We start from the raw sequence: 18,507 nt of genomic DNA, 5'->3' as shown, positions 1-18,507 counted from the left end.
TATGTTGTATTCCTGAGAAAATAAAATTTGTTTACCAAAAAAAAAAAAAATTGTGCTATATGCTAGCCAAGAAGTCGCTCTCGGGTCAACTAAGGGCGCACTCTACCCGGGCAGTGGCGGCGTCCACAGCCTTCCTGCGAGGTGCATTGTTGGAAGATATCTGCAATGCAGCTACTTGGGCCACGTTTGTGAGGCATTATGCACACGATGTTCATCTTTATCAGCGTTCAATTGTGGGACAAGCGGTGTCACACCACCCGCCCTCCTTCCCCTCTGCCTTCGGTCCTTCCTTCCTTTCTTTGCAGACTGAGGGCAGCGGTGGGATTGTCGTGCCCCTCCCTTGGTCATGCGCAGTGGAGCCCGGCACGTGATCAGGGAGCGGGCACAAAAATTCCTTTTGCTTTCAATTATACCGATCAGGGTCAGCGCAGGCGCACTATATCCCAGAGGTGTGAATGCACAGATGACCACGCGAAGATCCTCAGTTACAGGTAAGCAACCTGTTTTTATTGTAGCTTCATATCTAGAACCTGTTTAATCAGATACATGACATAAATTCTTAGCCTGTATACTTACAGACATGGATCTAGAGTGGAATATTGTGAACAGTGGAGTTAAGGTAAGAGGTACAGTACAGGGCAGTTACCATTCACAACAGCCATATTGGTTTAAGACTGGGTTAATACAATAAAATCTCTTATTAAATTCTAATTCAATGAATTATTTATTCATCAGCTATGCAACAATAAATCTGTTAGTATTTGCGGTACTACAAAACTCCTTTGTATTTATAAGGGATGAGAGCAGTTGTAACACCCAGAAAAAAATACTGGATGTAGTAGAGTTGTCATCCTTTTCAATGAATTTATAGTATATATAATATATATTAAAAATCAAAGTAAATAATATCCCAGGAAACTGAAAGTTATTTTCCGCGAACTTAGGTTGGTACTGTTGATGGTAGTGGAGGAACATGGGCTGGGAGCTGACTGGAGAGTCATTGGCAGAAGACATGCTGGATCAGACACAGTGCAGCATAGAGCCCTTTTGCAAGCACCGATGTCCAGCTCCCTTTTAAAAAGTCATATAACTTTTAGCTATGATGTAGCTCAAGACGGGTAGCCATGTTTGTCTGTAGCAGTAGAAAAGAGTAAAAGTCCAATAGCACCTTAAAGACTAATAAAATTTATGGTAGGCTTTTGTGAGTCAGTGCTCACTTCTTCAGATACAGCTAGAATGTGAGTCCATCTGTCCTATATATTAGAAAGTGAAGTAATTTCAGATGCCAAATGACATAACCAGGCAAATGACAATAGCAGGTGTGATTGGATTAGGTGTGATATGCAGAGAGGTAGTAGGCATGGAGAAATCAGCATTAGTAATGAGACAGGAAATTTAGATCTCGATTCAGTCCTGGTGGGTGCATTGTCTTGAGCTTCGTTATAGTTGCAATTCAGCAGTCTCTCTTTCTAATTTCCCTTTGAAATTCCTTTGAAAGATAACTGCTACTTTTAGGTCAGCAACTGAATGTCCTTGAAGGTTAAAATGTTCCCCCACTGCCTTTTGAATGTTGTGGTTTCTGATGTCAGACTTATGTCCATTAATTCTTTGTTGAAGGGACTGGCCTGTTTGTCCAATGAAGAGAGTGGAAGGGCATTGCTGACATGTGATGGCATAAATCCCGTTAGAGGATGAGCAGCAGTAGGAACCTGAGATGGTATGGCTGAGGTTGCTGGGTCCACTGATGGTGTTGCTAGGATCTATATGAGAGCAAAGTTGGCATCTTGGTTTGTTGCAGGCCTTGGTACCAGAGTCCATGTTACTGGTAAGTAGCTTATAACATAAGAGACGCCAATGTTGGATCAGGCCAAAGGCCCATCCATTCCAACACTCTGCATCACACAGTGGCCAGAAATACCAGTGCCATCAGGAGGTCCACCAGTGGGGCCAGGACATTAGAAGCCCACCCACTGTTGACCCCCCCAGCACCAAGATGACAGAGCATCACTTGCCCCAGAGTCCCTATCTATACCTTGTGGCTAATAGCCACTGATGGACCTCTGCTCCATATGCTTATCTAATTCCCTTTTGAAGCCGTCCATGCTTGTAGCCACCACCACTTCCTGTGGTAGTGAATTCCATGTGTTAATCACTCTTTGGGTGAAGAAGTACTTCCTTTTATCCGTTCTAAGTTGTTTTAGGTTAGCAGGCTGGCTGTAAGCAAGAAAGGGTCGCCCCCCTCCCTCCCAGTGCCTGTGTGAAGGAACTGTCACTATCCAGCATTGGTTGTAGGTCATTAATAATGCCTTGAACTGGCTTGAGTTGTGAGCTGTAGGTGACCACCAGTGGTGTTCTGTAGTTGTTTTCTTTGGGCTTGTCTTGTAGCAAGCTGTTCCTAGGTATCATTCTGGCCTTTGCAATAATCTTTCTCACCATATCAGGAGGGTACTGTAGTTGCAAAAATGCCTGTTGCAGATCCTTCGAGTGAGTATCTCTGTCTGAGGGGTTGAAGCAGATGTGACTATATTATAGTATAGGGCTTGGCTATACACAGTGAATTGTTTGATGTGGTTGGGGTGGTAACTGGAGGCATGTAGATATGTTTGCCAACCTGTCGGTTTCTGGTATAATGTGGTACTTATATGTCCCTTGTGTATCTATATTGTGGTGTCCAGGAAGTTTATTTGTTGTGTAGAGTAATTCAGAGTTAGATTGATGGTGGGGTGGAAGTTGGGGAAAGCCTGGTGAAATCTCTCGAGGGCTTCTTTGCCATGGATCCAGACAATAAAAATGTCATCAGTGAATCTCAAGAAAAGGAGAGGTGCCAATGGGTAGGAGTTCAGAAAATGCTGTTCTAGATCCACCATGAAAATGTTGGCATACTGTGGAGCCATGTGGCTGCCCATGGCTGTGCATGCTTCTTTATTACCTCTCATTTATTAATTGAAGAAATTATATGGTCACAGGTCCTAGGTAGCTATTTCTAGGTTATGGGACCTGGAGAACTTGGTACTGACTGAGGTTAGACTGCTATCTTCATCATACCAAAGAATTTGTAATTTAGTAACTAAGTTTGCCTGAGTCTTAATTTTTCCCTCCTTTTTCCCCTCTCACAGGGCTGCCTTAAATAGACCATGAGCAGGTAATGCACCAGAGGCGCTATTGGGAATCATGTCGGACGAGTCAGTCTCAGGGAGTGATCCGGATGTGGACCCGGACTTGGAGCAGGAGGATATGGAAGAGGAGGAGGAGGAAGATGAGGATGAAGCAATGGAGGAGGACAATGATGGGGATGATGAGGAAGATCTACTTGATGAGAATGGTGAGTAATTGGCCAGGGAGCCGAAGAACATTTTGCTTTGTGTAATTACTGCAAAAGTTAAATTGGTGAATAAATCCTTTGATTTTATGCAAGAGGCAGATGTGCTCATTCTGGAATTTGTGTATGGAGCAGTACATTTGTACATTTTAGTCGGTAGGTGATATAATGAGTATCAGGTCCTAAGTTAATGGCTTGGGCTGCAGTAGCTAAATCAGGTACAGACACAATAAGCCGTGCAGAGCCGTTTATCTGTATACCTACTGGGGATGCCCCCTTTCTACCATTATATCTAGAGGAATACTGTGCAAAAAAGTGTGGTTCTTGCTTGTCTGGACATATTATGAGAATACCAGTTACACTTTTCCTATAAGGTTAATTGGACACTAGGCATGACTGAATGAACTCCGTGTAAAAAATAATAAATTCAGTGCCAAGAAAGCATACTTTCTTTTAATTGGTTTAATGCTATTTTCCAAAATTTATTCTGGGTTTGCTATTCAGTTGTAGAGCTATGAAGACCTTTGACCCCTCTCCACTACTGGGTATTTTATTTAGACACCCCGCTGGTTTCTGAGATTTTAGCAGGCATTGACTTTATGGCATTTATCTGCACACACAAGGGCTGGAATGATGATAAACACACACACACACCACCACAACCCAGGTATCCTGCCTTCTTTACCCTACATATTTTTAAAATAGCAATTTCCCTTCTTACTACTTTATGTGTGAGGTTTTCCCCTCCAGGGCTATGTCACAATCATACTGACAGTACTAGTTTTATGAGCTAGTGTGTGGGTCATTCACAAATTCTCTTTTAACTTTGAAAGAAAGAAATATTCCTTTGTGTTTATTGCCACTTGGGTTTTGTGGAAGCATCGTAGGATGTCAGAAGGAAAATTTGTTTGAAGCTAACTTCAAATTTTTTTATCCTTGAGTGAAACAAATAAAAGGAATGAAAAATTAATTACTATAGTTTCTCAACAGGTGTCGCAGGGACAATTAATTAATTCAGTGTTGAATTAGTGTATACCTATGTCCCAGTTGGAGGCAGCACTCCAAATAAACAAAAGGAAAAGATAATTCTTTGAATAGGGTAATTCTTTGTCCCCCGATAAGACAAAGAGCAGAAAATGGAATGGCAAGAATAGTAAAACAAGGCAGAATGTGAACAAAAGGTTTGTATACAATATATCAATAAAACCTTTGCACGCCTACTTGCAAAAGAACTGTTACCTATTGAGGAGAAACCTCTGGGGGAAAGAGACTGGCTAGCAGTAAGGTAAACAGAGGTGCTCAAGAAATGGAGAAAGTGAAACATCTGTTGCCTGGACCTGAGGAGGAAAAAAAAATCCAAGGAGTCCAGTCCAGGCAAGGAGATGAAGAATGGATCCAGGGATGAGGTGAGCTGTGGAGTTGGAGCAAAAAGCCTGGGATGCAGAACCAACTACAAGAGAGGATGCTGCTGTGCCCACCTGTAATATTAAACTAGATCTTTTTTCCAGGCTGTACTAGCATCCACGAGTGGAGGGTTCTTGGGGGGGGGGGAGCTCACAGGTATCAGACTTTTACTAAGGCCTGCTATTATTGAACTTAGTACTTCAACCTTTCCTGCTTCAAGGAGAAGCAAGGAGCGTTGTTCTATATCTTACATTGCCAAGAAGATACGTTCTTTTTTCCCCCCTAATGAGAGTTGGCTGAATTAAGTGGCAAATCCTGTTCCATGCTGTTCTTGAATGTTATCATTACTAGCAATTTATAATTCCATTTTAAATGAGGTCATAGAGAACGCTGTGCCCTTCAGAATTATCCTTTTTTATTCCTGGCCAAGATAATTCTCAATTGGTGACTCTTTGGAAAACATGGCAATATTTAAAGAGGATTCCTCCCACAGCAGAAGCACATCAGACTTGATTGCTGCTTAGATTGCACCCAAGTCTACATTATAAGTTCTTTGAAGCACTGTGTTGCATTTTTAGAGCTTAACTGGAGTCCAGAAAATGCCAGAATAAAACTCTAGTCTTCTTGTAGTCTGCCTTTGAGAAAGAAATCTTAATTTTTATATGGATTAAATGGTTAGAACAGAATGGAAGATTTGCGTTACGTTTTCTCTTTTTTAAAGAAGGGCTTGTTCAGTTTGTGAAATGTAGTCTAAATAGTAATTAGTTTGCATGATATAAGAGAGTTGCTGTTGAGAAGTGGGTAGTGTTCTTCAGTAAAATGAAGGATCAGTGTTCATTTTAGCTCTGGTAGGTACCTTCTGAATGTGTATAATGATTCCACATTCTCCTTTATGTGTCACATTTTAGATATCCAAAGCACTTCCATAATCTTACCAGTCCTTACAACAGCTACTGTTGTATTCCTGTATTGCAGACCGAGGACTGAGAGAAAAAGAGCTCACAAGGCCACCTAGTGAGTTTGAAATTAAGCAGGTAAAGCAATTTTTGGCTCGGAGATAAAATTATAGGGAAAAGCTTCTCTGCCAGGAATTGTTTCATCAGCTTAATTCCTGCATGTTGGGCAGTGTTAGAGGGTCAGGATCAGGCCCAGTAAAATTTTCAGCAACTCCAAACATAATTTTCCTGGCAGAAATATACAAATAAACAGTATAGCGTGTAATCCTCCTATAGTAAAGGTAAAGGTTTCCCTTGCTCGAAAGCTAGTTGAATCCGACTCTAGGGGGTGGTACTCATCTCTGTTTCCAAGCCAAAGAGCCAGCGCTGTCTGAAGACTTCTCTGTGGTCATGTGGCCAGCATGACTAAATGCTGAGGTGCACGGAATGCTGTTACCTCCCCACCAAAGTGGTACCTATTTATCTACTTGCAATTTCTTGCTTTTGAACTGCTAGGTTGGCGTAGCTTAGTACTATTTGTCTTTGTTCATGTGAATGTACTAAGTAGTGTCATAGTAAACAAGCTACATATTTAAGTATAATATTAGGCATTTTACAGTGTTTCTAGCATTTGAATTCTGTACAGTTGTGTTAAACTAACTCGGGTCCTTTATGATGAGGTCAAGTGAATGTGGAAAGACAAGCTGAAACTGAATCCAGAGATGACAGAAGTTACGTTGGTTAGCAAAGTTGATGTTTTAGAGGGGATGGACCCACCTTTTTTTAAATGGGCTAAAATTATAATTATCTGAGCATGTGAAGAGTTTGGAGTGCTCTTAGATGCTAATGTTTGAAAAACGGGTACAGAAAAATGGTTTCTCCAGTGCATTTTGTTATCTCTTCATCTGAGCTAGACACGCTGCCATAATCTCTCGAGCTAGATTACCAGAATGCATTCTATATGTCTTTGAAGAAAACTGGGCAGCAAGTGGAAAATGTGAATATGTGACCTCCTGTTTGCTGATTGGGAGAGAATGATAACACTGCTACTAAAACAATTACTTTGGCTGCCAATCTGCTTAAGGGTTCAATTCAAGATGTCCGTTGTTATCTTTAAAGATCTTCATATATCCAAAGGACCATCTTTCCTGATATAAACTCATGTGCCTGCTCAGGGTTTCACCGGTTTCTTTTTAATGATTCCCTCATCTTGTATAGTGTAGCTGGGTTTAATCAGAAGCCAGCATTTCCTAGCGGCTGCTCCCCTCTTGTGAAATAGTGTGCTTGATGCTGTGTGTCAGAATCTCTCCTTTCTGGCCTTCAGGAAAGCCTGTCTTTTCTTGGCAGTGAGTATTTTTCAATATCTAGAGTGTTGGATCAGTAAATGGTTGGATGTTCTCAAATTGGTTTTTGAAGCTCTGGATACCTGTTGGTGAATTATGATCATGGGCTGTTCAATTAAATTTTTGTCAGGTAATTCAATGAATTGTTCTAACGAGCTATATGCATAATCCTGCTGTTTTAATGTTTGCCATTAACTGTCCTGAGCCTATTGGGACAAAGAGTACATAATATTTTAAATAAATAAAGCAAAAATGTTTGAGATGTGAACAAAAGAGTAAATAAGGAAGTTCCTAAATCTATTGTAAGCCTCCTTGAGAAATAAGTTTGGATGAGAGTATGGGGCATAAATACTGAAAATAAAGAAGTACAGTAATCGAGGACCTGGAGGGAATTAGTAAATCCCACTGTAGGCTCATGGCTCTTTTGGTCTGGTTGTTCCGTTCTAGTGTAGTGATGATGTTTTTTAAAAAGCCTTTCTATGGATTTTGAGAACACTTTGTACTTGGACTGTGTGTTTCTGACTCTATCTGATATGGATGAGCTTGTGAACTTGCTTCCCTCACTCTGGTTAATTTGAGTTTATTGTGGCAGGGAGTATGTGGGATGGAAACAACTTAGTTAAATTTGAGGAAATACAGGAGAGTAATTTGAATTAAAGACCAAGATTATGTGGAGAACCCTTTCTTGGTTGTTCTTGGATTTTAACTACGGTAACTCTCTGAACTGTTACCTATTGTTACCTAAGAGATCATCATTGGAGTGGGGTATGACTTGAATGCTGATGTGGGAAGGAAGGACAAGAAAACTTTCCTCCCCTTCCCCCCCCCCCCAAGGTTTCACAGATGAACAACATTTTGGGCAAGATTCCTTTTTAAAATATAACCAATGCTTTATTTCGTATTCTCATGAACAGGAAAGTATCACACATCATGATTGTGTTTCTCCTGACTTGCCCCATCCTGTGCTTTCTGTGATAAATTTCTTTTTTGGAAAAAGTGGCACAGCTTCTGGCAGAGTCAAAACATTACATAACCTAGAGAAATGACTTGCATTACATCTTTAAATGCCAGTGTCAGTGAAGCCAAAGTCCCTTTCTTTCGGATCAGCTGAGTGGGCCTTGTTCTCTTAATGGTGGTAAAACTGCTTGCTTTTTCACTATAGTTGCCCCAGAGGATGGGATCTCAAGTAAAACTGCCATTTGGAGTACTCTGGACCACTGCCCTATTTGAAAAAAATACACCAGAAAATTTGGGTCATCCTTTTCCTCTACTACAGATATCATAGATGAAGTTTTGAGTTAAAAAGCTACACAAGTTCCCATGGATGTGAGAAGTAATCTCTTCCTGTCCTATTTATTTCCAAATTTTACTACTTTTTGCTTAGAGCAGCTGAAGTTAACTTTTTTCCATTTCAACCCCCCCCACCCCCATCTCTTTATTTTCTTATTCTTGTTCTTGCAGAAATTATTCGCAGGTCAGGAAACTAAAGAACACACCCGTCCACAAACAAAACTGGGTTTTAGTAAAAAGATTTCAAATCTATAAAATAAGCATAATATCATAGCTTTTGTATGATATGCTTATTTCACAAATTTGTGGTATAGTTATAACTCAGTCAAGAAGAATGTGGCATTTATCATTCTAAGACAATTTGCTTTCCTCAGTATTATTTGAAACCTCTTTTTGGAAGCTGAAGGTTGAAATTTGAAACTTTATATGGCTAGCAATTTGTAATACTTCCACTGCGGCTTAAAGGCAAAAAAATCAATAAATCTTATTCTTTCAGTGTAGTCTTTCTCCCTTAAACCTATTACGTACTCTGCAATTTATTATTCTTGGGTTGCTCATGAATAGTGCTTTTAAACATCAAATATACTTGCAGAATGAAACATTCCATTCGGGGAAGAAAATGCAAAACTCCACTAGGCTTTTGGATTAAGCCCATTAAAGCCAATAGACATTTGTATTTATATGATGTAAAGGCATGGGAAACCTAAAAAATGGTTGAGGGGAATCTTTTCTTCTCATGAAAACTCCCCCTCCCCGTGCTTATGAAATGTTCTCTCTTAAAATGAAGAGTGGAATGCTTTTAAGACAAGGTTTTAAGATATTGTTTTCGCTGTTATTTGATACCTTAACACAGAGGTGTCAAACTCATTTGTTGCAAGGGCCAGATAATGACATAAATGTCACTTTGCAAGACAGGCCATGTGTACCATAAAATGCAACAATGTACTGGAGATATAAACTTTATAATGCCCAATGGTAATAACAGGTGTGATTGGATTAGGTATGATATGCAGAGGGGTGGAAATACCAGAATTGGTGTGATATGCAGAGGCGTGGAGATATCAGCATTGGTAATGAGACAGGAAACCTAGGTCTCATTCAGGAGGATTCAGTCCAGGAGGATGCAAGGAATAAATGGAAATAAGTCTGAAGAAGTGAGCACTCACAAAAGCACATACCCTACCAAAATTTTGATAGTCTTTAAAGGTGCTACTACTTTACTCTTTCTACTACTATTAGAAACCACAACATTCAAATACCAGTAGGGGAACATTTCCAGTTGCTGACCTAAGAGTAGCAGTTCTCTTACAAGGAAATTTCAAAGGGAGATTAGAGGGACTGCTGAATTGCAACTGATAATGAAGCTCAAGACAATGCATACTCCTGTACTGAATTGTGACCTAGGTTTCTTCTCTTATTACCAATGCCTGCTATTGTCATTTGGCATCTGAAATCACTTCATTCTCCAAGATATATGGACAGATGGACTCATATTCCAGCTATATCTGGAATCTATTAGAAATGGAAAGGAGAATCTCTCCAAGTGCCATGGGACTCCCCCCCCCCTCGGTGTGCTCTCTCTGGGCCCCCCCCCCCCCAGCTGGATCTGTCCCGTGTGCTGTATATTTGATACCTTGCCTTAACACTTTTGTATCCCCTCCAGTGGTTCTTTAGTCACTTTTACATAGCTTGGGATGTGGTTATCCATCTGCATGTAGGCATGATCCAGCAGAAACTGAGTATTTATTAATTTTTGTGCTGCCTCTTCAGGGAACCTGCCTAAGGCAGCTTACAAAATAAAGCATAATAAAAACATTAAATATAATGAAAGTTGCAAGTTAAAACTCAGAATTAAATGTCCCACCAGAGCATAAAAGCACGAAAGAGTGAGCAGTTTAAAATAAGTTTTACAGTTTTCAGGCTAAAAGTAAACTGTAAAAATTGTGTTAAAAAAGATCAATCCTTTAAAAGTTTGGGCAAAAAGAAATGATTTGCCTGGTGCCTAAAAGAGAGTATCATAGACACCAGTTGAGCTGCTACCACTGAGTAGCCCTCTCTCTGGTACTGGATGAGGGCCAATAAATGGAAACTGAATTCATATAAAGCAGACTTGCCCCTTACGGCAGGGGATTGACTGGCAAAGCAGATCCAGGAAGAGGTGTACTGAGTGAGACAGCAGTCCCCTGAAAGAGCAGGTTTGCAGTGTGGGAGTGCTCCTTGGACTCTTCTTGGATAATCAGGTGACCAGGGGCATTTCCCCCAGATTTGGTTGATTTGCCACCTGTGGCTGTTCCCAGAGGAGGTCAACCTGGCCATAGTTGCACATGCTTTGCTAACATCCAGAATAGAATATTGTAACATGCTTTATACAGGGCTGCATTTTAAGACAGTTCAAGAACTGCAGCAGCAAGAATGCGAACTAGGGTTTCTGTCTTGCCCATATAATGCCAATTATATACTAGCTACACTTAAATATTCAGTTTCTTTCTATGCCCAGTATTGTCCAGTGTTGCTGGTGTTGACGTTTTAAAGCCCCTAAGAGTGCAATGCTATCCTGAGTTACTCCAGTGTAGGTCCATTAAAACCACCAGATATGAGACGATCTGAAGGAGCAGTACTGTGGGTGCCTGCGTTGCCAAAGGTACACATGAAGGCCTCCTTTGACTTCCATTAGACTTTGTAATTCTCTTCTCAAGAAGTTTGTTTGGTCTCCTCTTTGCTGAACTTGGTGTCAACACCTATTCTAGAACGGCCTTTAATAGTTGCTTATCATCTCTGGTTTGGGCTTGTATACAGTGATAGTTTTAAATAATTTTATTATATGTCTCAGTGTGCATAATTTTATGAGAAGCTGGTATTGAAAGATCCTAAATGATCCCCACCCCCGGTTATTTTCAAAGCAAACAAGTCCCATTGGTTTCATTGACAGAATCAAACACATATGCATGTTAGATCATGCTTTAATTTGAAGTCACTTCCTTTTGCTAGCTTTCAAGTGGAGAACTTGTTGAAAAGGGACTGTATGTGGAAGGAACAGCTGGTAAAAATATAGCAGTTTGAGAGAAAACAGTGGGACTGAGAATAAATTGTTTAGCTAGGTCAAAACTTCAAGAGAATGAAAGGATTGTTTGGTCCACAAAGTACAGCTATTGGTAGAAGAATAGTCTGGCAAACAATGGTAAAAAAAGAGGGTCATTCCAACTTGTTAGGAACAGTAAGGGATCAAAGCAGAACGGGAGTGCTCGTGGGGGGGGGTTAGAGAAAATCAGGAACAGAGAGAACAGGCCAAGTTTATGTAGTGTTTTTGCAGAAAGATAAGAGAGGACATCTTACATAGAACAGGGAGGATCACCAGACAACAGTGCGGTATGCCATCAAAGAGTAGCGGGATGATAACTATTCCAGTTTATGCAGAATTTAGTTATTTTTTTCTATAACTCAATTTAATTGGTCTCCTAAATCAAGCTATCTTGTTTATAAGTTAAAATTGATGAGTCTAAGGTTTAATTTTTCTGAAAGCCATTGAACCAGAGAAGATTGTTTCAAGCAACAAACGGACACATTTGTAATAAGCTAAGTGGGAATGTCAGGTTCATTCTGTGCTTCAAACTTATGCTGTTACATTTTACTGCTGCCGCTTTGTCCAGCTCCATGTTTTCATAATCTCAGTTAATGGATAAGGATCTTGGACCAGAATGCTTTTTAAAACTTGCTAATAGCAGAGAAAATATGTAACCTACTATTATTAGGTGTTCCGAAAATAACAAGACTTCCTGATTTAGTTCCAGGCCAGAGGTGGTTAGATCTTGCATTTAAGGTGATGTAGGATTGTGTTAAACACAGTAATTTAAAAGGTGTCTGGATGTTAGATGTCACTGTTTCACCCACCAGCATCCTATTCTTTTAAAACTGTAACCGGAGTTGATGAGTAGGAGAATGTTCGAAACAATGATAACAAGTTAATATTCGATTACTGCTTAGGGCTCCAAGGAGAAGGCTTTAGAAGCCTTATCTCCTGCATCAGAACCACATTATAACTAAATGAAGACTTGGTTGAGTGTGGAAGACCAAAAATTAAATCCCTGCTCAGCTGTGAAGTATGTCAGTGTTTGCTTGAGTCAGCCCTTGCTTCCTAGTCAGTATGCTTAAGAGTACAGTCTGTTGTGTGGCTTATTTTGAGCTAGTAAAAGGAAACAAAATAAATGAGATATATAATAAGCCTGTTGTGAAGACAGGTTCTATTTAGAGTGGCTCCATTCTGTAAAACTTCAGAACTTAAAAGACCTTTTCACTGTCCCTGGGTCATTATTGGGCACCGTGGCTGAGTTCGAAAATAAATGTTTAGTGTCAAAGCCAACCAGTCAATGTTGCTTGCCACTGTCTGGGTTACAGGTTTCTCATGTGACTTGTCAAAGTTGTTGACTTCATACATCTGGAATTACTTGAGGATCAGCAAGCACTTTTATAAAGTTATTAGTGAACGTAAATCTTCTAAAGCACTCTTTTGAAAAGCAGGGAGCAGACTTGTTTATTAATTTGCACCCTTCCCCATCTCCTGCCCCCAAATTAATTTCTGGAGTTTTTGCATATTCTGCTGTGTGATTTCCTGTTGCCTGTTGAAATTCCCCTATGTGGGGCCCCTGTTGAGTTTGAATAGTTATGTAAGGATTTTGTTTTATTTCTGCTCTCTGTCACTAGTTCAAATGGATAATGCGCTGAATAAAAGGGATCAGGTGAACACAGTGTGCAGATTTGTTGCAAAAGCCAACATAGGGAGAAGAGGTCTCTCAGATACATAGGAAACTAACTATACAGTTTCTCAGGAGTGGTGCTTTGGTACCTCCTCTGATTTATGCTGATCACTGTCAACCAAACAGAATAACTGCTCTGATTGGTTCCAAGCTACCTGCTGGATTCTCTATACTCATTGCTTTGAGTACTTGAGCAGGGGAGGAAGATAAGTGCAACTGCTATTTAGAATAAACCCTAGGCATATTTAATTGGTTATGTAAGTGACCCTCCTCAGTCACAACTGAATTACAGGATGTATTTTTTGCTGGGTGTGCTCTTTACATGGGTTTATGGGGTAGAGTACTAAATGCCGTTTATCAGAATTTCTGAACACTGTGAATTTATTTTGGACTTTTTCACAACACTTTGGAACTATTTGAACAGAGAGCATACTGTGGACAAAGCAGCATCCTTTGTGAATTATGGTACTCTAAACTGAGATGGTATGTAGGTTGCAGTGACTCAGACATTTGGTCTGGAACTAGAATAGCTGACAGGATTTGACAGCTTGCCACACTGACTTTTGCTGAAGTTACTGAACCAACTGCTGAAGGAAGCTGTGTTTTGTGTAATCATCTGCATGTGTTGAGCAAAATGCTCCTCTTGGATGAGTCTCAGCAGTTTCCAGGTAAGATATAGTCAGTCTCTCTCTCTTTCTCTCTCTCTCCTTTCCCACTGCCCCCCTCCATTGCTCTAACAAGCAATTCATTGTAATGGGGAATGAGAGGTGATAATGTTTGAAGGGTGCTTTTGATATTCTCACTGGGAATGTGATATGATTGGATTAGAATATTTTTTGACATAAATCACCTTGTGAACCACTAATTATTCTGCAGTCAATAGAATACTTATTAGTATAATATTCTGGCTCCATACAAAGTATGCAGCTCTTTGGAACTTTTTAACACCTTAAGATTTTGGTAAAGGAGCCAATTAAATCTTTTGTATCAGACTTGGTAGGATTATCATTCAGTTTTAGATATTGTCCCTTTTGCACTTGTTGCTTTACTGACCAAGGATGTGGTATATTCTCTATTGGGTGTTAAATGTTTTCTCTTCCTTTCTGATGCACTCCTAGTTTTCTGTCCATATACTAGGGGAGTTCATGGAGCTCTCACTGGTCATATACTCCTTGGGACTGGGTAAATGACAGGGTGTGCATCATGCATGCTCCTTTTAAAGCTCTTGCTGATCCTTTTTTGTCCCATACCACTGCTCACAAGCAGCTTTTTCTTTATCGCCAGCATGCTGAGTAGTAGTATCCTTGGCCTTCTCAGTTCAGTGAAATAGGTTGCAATTTGTTCTTGTGAATAAAGTTCTGAAATTCTGTTGTGAATACATCATTTCTTATCTCATCATATTCTTATCTCATTTCACTGCTTGTGGTTTTTAATTTTTTAAAAATTGGTACTTCTTTTATAATAGAATCCATCATTCTTACCTAACCAGGCTGCTAACTGATTAAATAAATCTCTTTCCTTAAAGTTCATGAGGAGAAGGTGAACTTTATAGGATTCAGAGGGTTGGATCGTACATTAAATTTCCATTACCCAAAGGGGTATATATCAACAAGCAGAACTTCCTTACTTTTACCCTCCTGCGGCAACCCAAAATGACCCCAAAAAGCTGCTCTTGGGAGGCAGGGAGGATCCCAGGAATGGTGTTGGAGAGCAGCAGGAAAGGTAAACAGTGAAAATGGCCCCCACTTCTGTTCATGGAAATCCTCCATGGGATCTAACCCAGTGTACATACAATTGAAGCTGAAACAGATAATTCCCTAAATAGTGGAATTTCTGTATATTTTCATTAGACTCTGGATTTGTATACATGGCCAACAGAATGTGTAGGCCTGGATGACTAAACTAATGCCCAGAGTGAAAAGATCATGAGAACTATATTTTAAAATGTATGCAGTTCTTAAATATATTTAATGGAAGCTGCCTAAACAATTCAGTTTGGATAGTCTGGCTGAAAACTTAGTTATGCTGGAACGACATGAATTTAAGCTGATTTAGCTCTCACTGCAGTCAGTAGAGTCTAGCATGCAAACTTAACTGGTCAGTGAATAAGAGTGAAAGTTAAATACTTAAAACAGTTTTTAAAAAGTTTTTTTTTATTGAGACATGAGACCAAGTCTGAGAAACATTAAAATGTATGGATGGGAGAGGCACCCAGGTTTTGGAAGTCACCCATTTAATCAGACTGCCCCAAAAGATAAAATTGGAGCAAGTGAAAAAAAAACTGAGAAGAGAAATCACTACAATCTCAGCTTTGTCTTAATTGACCATCTGGCAGACCATACTGACCTTGAAGGCCTGTTTTTCTTTGCAGTAGGGAGTTCTGGGAGTTTATCTTCTATGCAGCCAAGAAGCATTTTATAATTGCTTATGTTCTTAGAAGATACAGTGCGGAAACCCTCAAGGAAAACTCAAGGCATTCTCTTTAAAGCAGATGGAAAGACAAGTGGGATTGAACTTGGATCTTCCATGCTAACTTTGCTACACTAGAAAGGCATTCACTAGTTTATCAAACAAAAATTATTTCCTGTAATTTTATGGTTTGCTTTGCGGTAGCTATGAAAACTGCAGTCAGACATTCTCAAATGTATCTGGAATATCTGCTTTTATAGCTGGCTTTTGTTTCTAGGGGCACTTTAATGTTTTACATAATTTTACTGTGCAGTACATTCATTGTCTTCCTTTTTTATAATGTAGAAGCATTTTTTTCCCTACATGGTAGAAAGACAAAGGTTTGGAAAGGAATTTTGCAGATTCATCCTGAAGTTACAAAATGCATTGCTCAACATTGCCAGTTAGAGAATTATCCCTTATTCCAGAGCAGCAGTTTCACCAAGTGTAATGGATATGTTTTACATAAGACATCACAACAAAGTGACTGACCCTCTATTTTATGTCTTGGTCTATCAGGAAATTTTTAGTACAAGGAACTGTATATAGAGTACAAGGTACTGTATATCAAACATTATATTTAACGGGAGGGGCATAATGAACCTGATTGATCAGTAACAGCCAGGTGAGAAAACTTTTATCAGAAGCACCAAAGGTGGGAAGAGACAACAGTTTTATGTAACCCCAACTTTATCCCGCCCACCCAGCGGCTCAAAAGCAATTAAATAGCGAGTAGACAAATGGGTACCTACCCTTAGATGGGCAGGGGGCACCCTCCTCCGAGTGAGTTGGGTGGTGGAGGCGGCGGTGGAACATCAGCGGCAGCAGAGCATTGGCGGCGGCGGTGTGGAATGACGATGCAGCAGCAGCAGCGAAGTCGGAGGGGCGATCCCTGGTGGCCAGAGAATGCAACATCTCTGAGTGGCTGAGTCGGATGACGGCGGAGGCGGAGCCGGAAGGTGTGGTGTCATGGGGCGTAGGCGCGGCGGAGCCATAAAATGGACATAGCCGAGGCCGGAAGCTGACACGGACCGCGCACTTGGGCAGGAGCAGCCGAAGGAAGCCACTATGAAGGAAAGATCCTCCTCTGAACGCCAGGACAGAACCACCGACCAGAGCTGCCGGAAAAAGAAAGGAGCCGAGCCGGAGAAAAACAGGAAGCTCACCACCTAGGTGCCGGTAGGCAGCCCCGTCCCTGCACTATGTGGCCTTAGTTAAGGAAAGAAACACTAGAATCTCTATGTAAACTGCCCAGAGACCCTTTGGGGTCAGGGCGGTATATAAGCCAAAGATATAAATAATAAATATCAGTGACATATGACTGTATAAATTTGCCAGGACTATTTGTACAGCACCTTCTTTGCCTGAGATGTAACATCAATTTGCCTAGTTAGAATAGCAAGAAAATAGTTAAAGTGCATATTCTTATGTCTCTTGTTTTGTGTGTATTTTGGAGGACTGCCTCAAAAGTTACATAAAGAATATCGTCAACCAGGGAACACTGAGGGGCTGCCTTCAAATGTCTCATTAACCACAGTTAAGGAAAAATGTGTGCAAACCTGGCCTGTTGGCAGGCTGTTTGTGTGCCTTGTTCTTCTGCACTCCCTTTCGTGATGTAGAGAACCCACAGTTAAAAACTAACTCTAGGTATCCATGGCATACAAATGCATGTTAACAGGAGTCCCCCCCCCCGGTTCTAAACCAAAGTTTAATCGCGGTTTAGAATCTTGGTTAGTTGTGGGAAAGTAACTGGTTAACGCATGCACCTGCATTCAGAGTTAGTTTTCAACAAGTCTTTTTATAAGGGGGTGGGGGTGGAAGCGTATAAAAATCTAATATTCTTCATATTCAGTAGTGTAATGTGGGTAAAGGTTTTTCATGCAATATGCTGGCTTGGTAGTCATAAAGAAATCATCTGATCCCAGTGCCAGGGTCATAATAAAGGTAGGCTTTACATGACAGTTGCGGGCTTATTGATGACATTAATGACAATTTACCAACCACAAAAAAAGCGATCAATTTATTTTCATGTATTTATGGATTGCTACTCCTCAAATGTTTGGCTGTGGTCAGATGTATGCATTTGACAGTCAGTATGTGTGGTGGTTTGCCAGATTGGCTGCGGTCACACACACTAAATAATCCACTTTCAATGCACTTTCCAACTGGATTATGCCAGTTCACACAGTAAAAATCCAGTCTGAAAGTGAATTGAAAGGGGATTATTTAGTGTCTGTGACTGCAGCCTAAGACACTTTAAATTGCCTCATGTGACGGTCCTCTAATATGCAGTGGCAATCTGCAGATCAGGCAGTTTTCTCCATCACACTATGAGGCCTATTCCTTGGCTGGCTGTGATGTTGTGGACATTATTTCCAAATCTTCCTGGGGAGCCACTTCACATAAAGGGCTCAATAAAAGTAATATTTATAGAGGGAAACATGTGGAGTCTATTGTGTGCACCAGCTTGTTTTTATCGACTTCTTCCACCAAGGAGCTTAGGGCAGCATACATGATTTACCCTCCTTTAGTTCTTCCAACACCCCTGCAAAGTAAGTTTGACTTAGAGATGGCAGTTTGAATTCCACCTAAAATTTCTGTGTACAAAAGGATTTCAGTTTATGAAGCACAATTTCTCCATCTTACTCTGCACAAAATACACCACAAAATACTGTTCCTGGGGGATGGGACACCCCTAGGAATAGCTTGGGGGCAGGGTGAGCCAGAGGTCTCCCATGGTAGGGCAAAAATACCATTCCCCTCTTCCTTCATGTAAATGTTAGGATTTATCCAAGCCTGTAACAAGATCATCCACTGAATTTTGTGGTTGCAGATACTTCTATTTACTTCTCCACATTAACTCTTGGATCCAGTAAATTATGTATGTGGTGTGCCTTGCAAGCTAATGTCCCAAAATAACTGTTACTCTCCCTATGAGAATGGTGAGTTACAGAGCTGGTCAGAGCTGGTAATGGAGACTGTCACGAAGTACACGAATGTCGTAATGGCTATATAAT

General features: G+C 40.5%; 1 protein-coding gene across 1 annotated transcript in view; it reads left to right on the top strand.

Annotated features, from left to right (window-relative positions):
• The first annotated feature begins 3,171 nt into the window (after positions 1 to 3,171).
• The window catches only part of RAD54L2 (RAD54-like 2 (S. cerevisiae)), a 48,610-nt gene continuing 33,274 nt past the window's right edge, over positions 3,172 to 18,507 (top strand). The window contains exon 1 of the mRNA XM_015424017.1: positions 3,172 to 3,322. Coding sequence (XP_015279503.1) covers positions 3,172 to 3,322 — 151 coding nt within the window. The remainder of the gene's footprint in view (positions 3,323 to 18,507) is intronic.

The sequence above is a fragment of the Gekko japonicus genome, unplaced genomic scaffold (genome assembly GCF_001447785.1).
Source record: "Gekko japonicus isolate JY-2015 unplaced genomic scaffold, Gekko_japonicus_V1.1 scaffold477, whole genome shotgun sequence".
NCBI classification, from domain to species: Eukaryota; Metazoa; Chordata; class Lepidosauria; order Squamata; family Gekkonidae; genus Gekko; species Gekko japonicus.
Note: the sequence above shows the minus strand (reverse complement) of the source record. Positions and strands in the feature narration are given on the sequence as shown.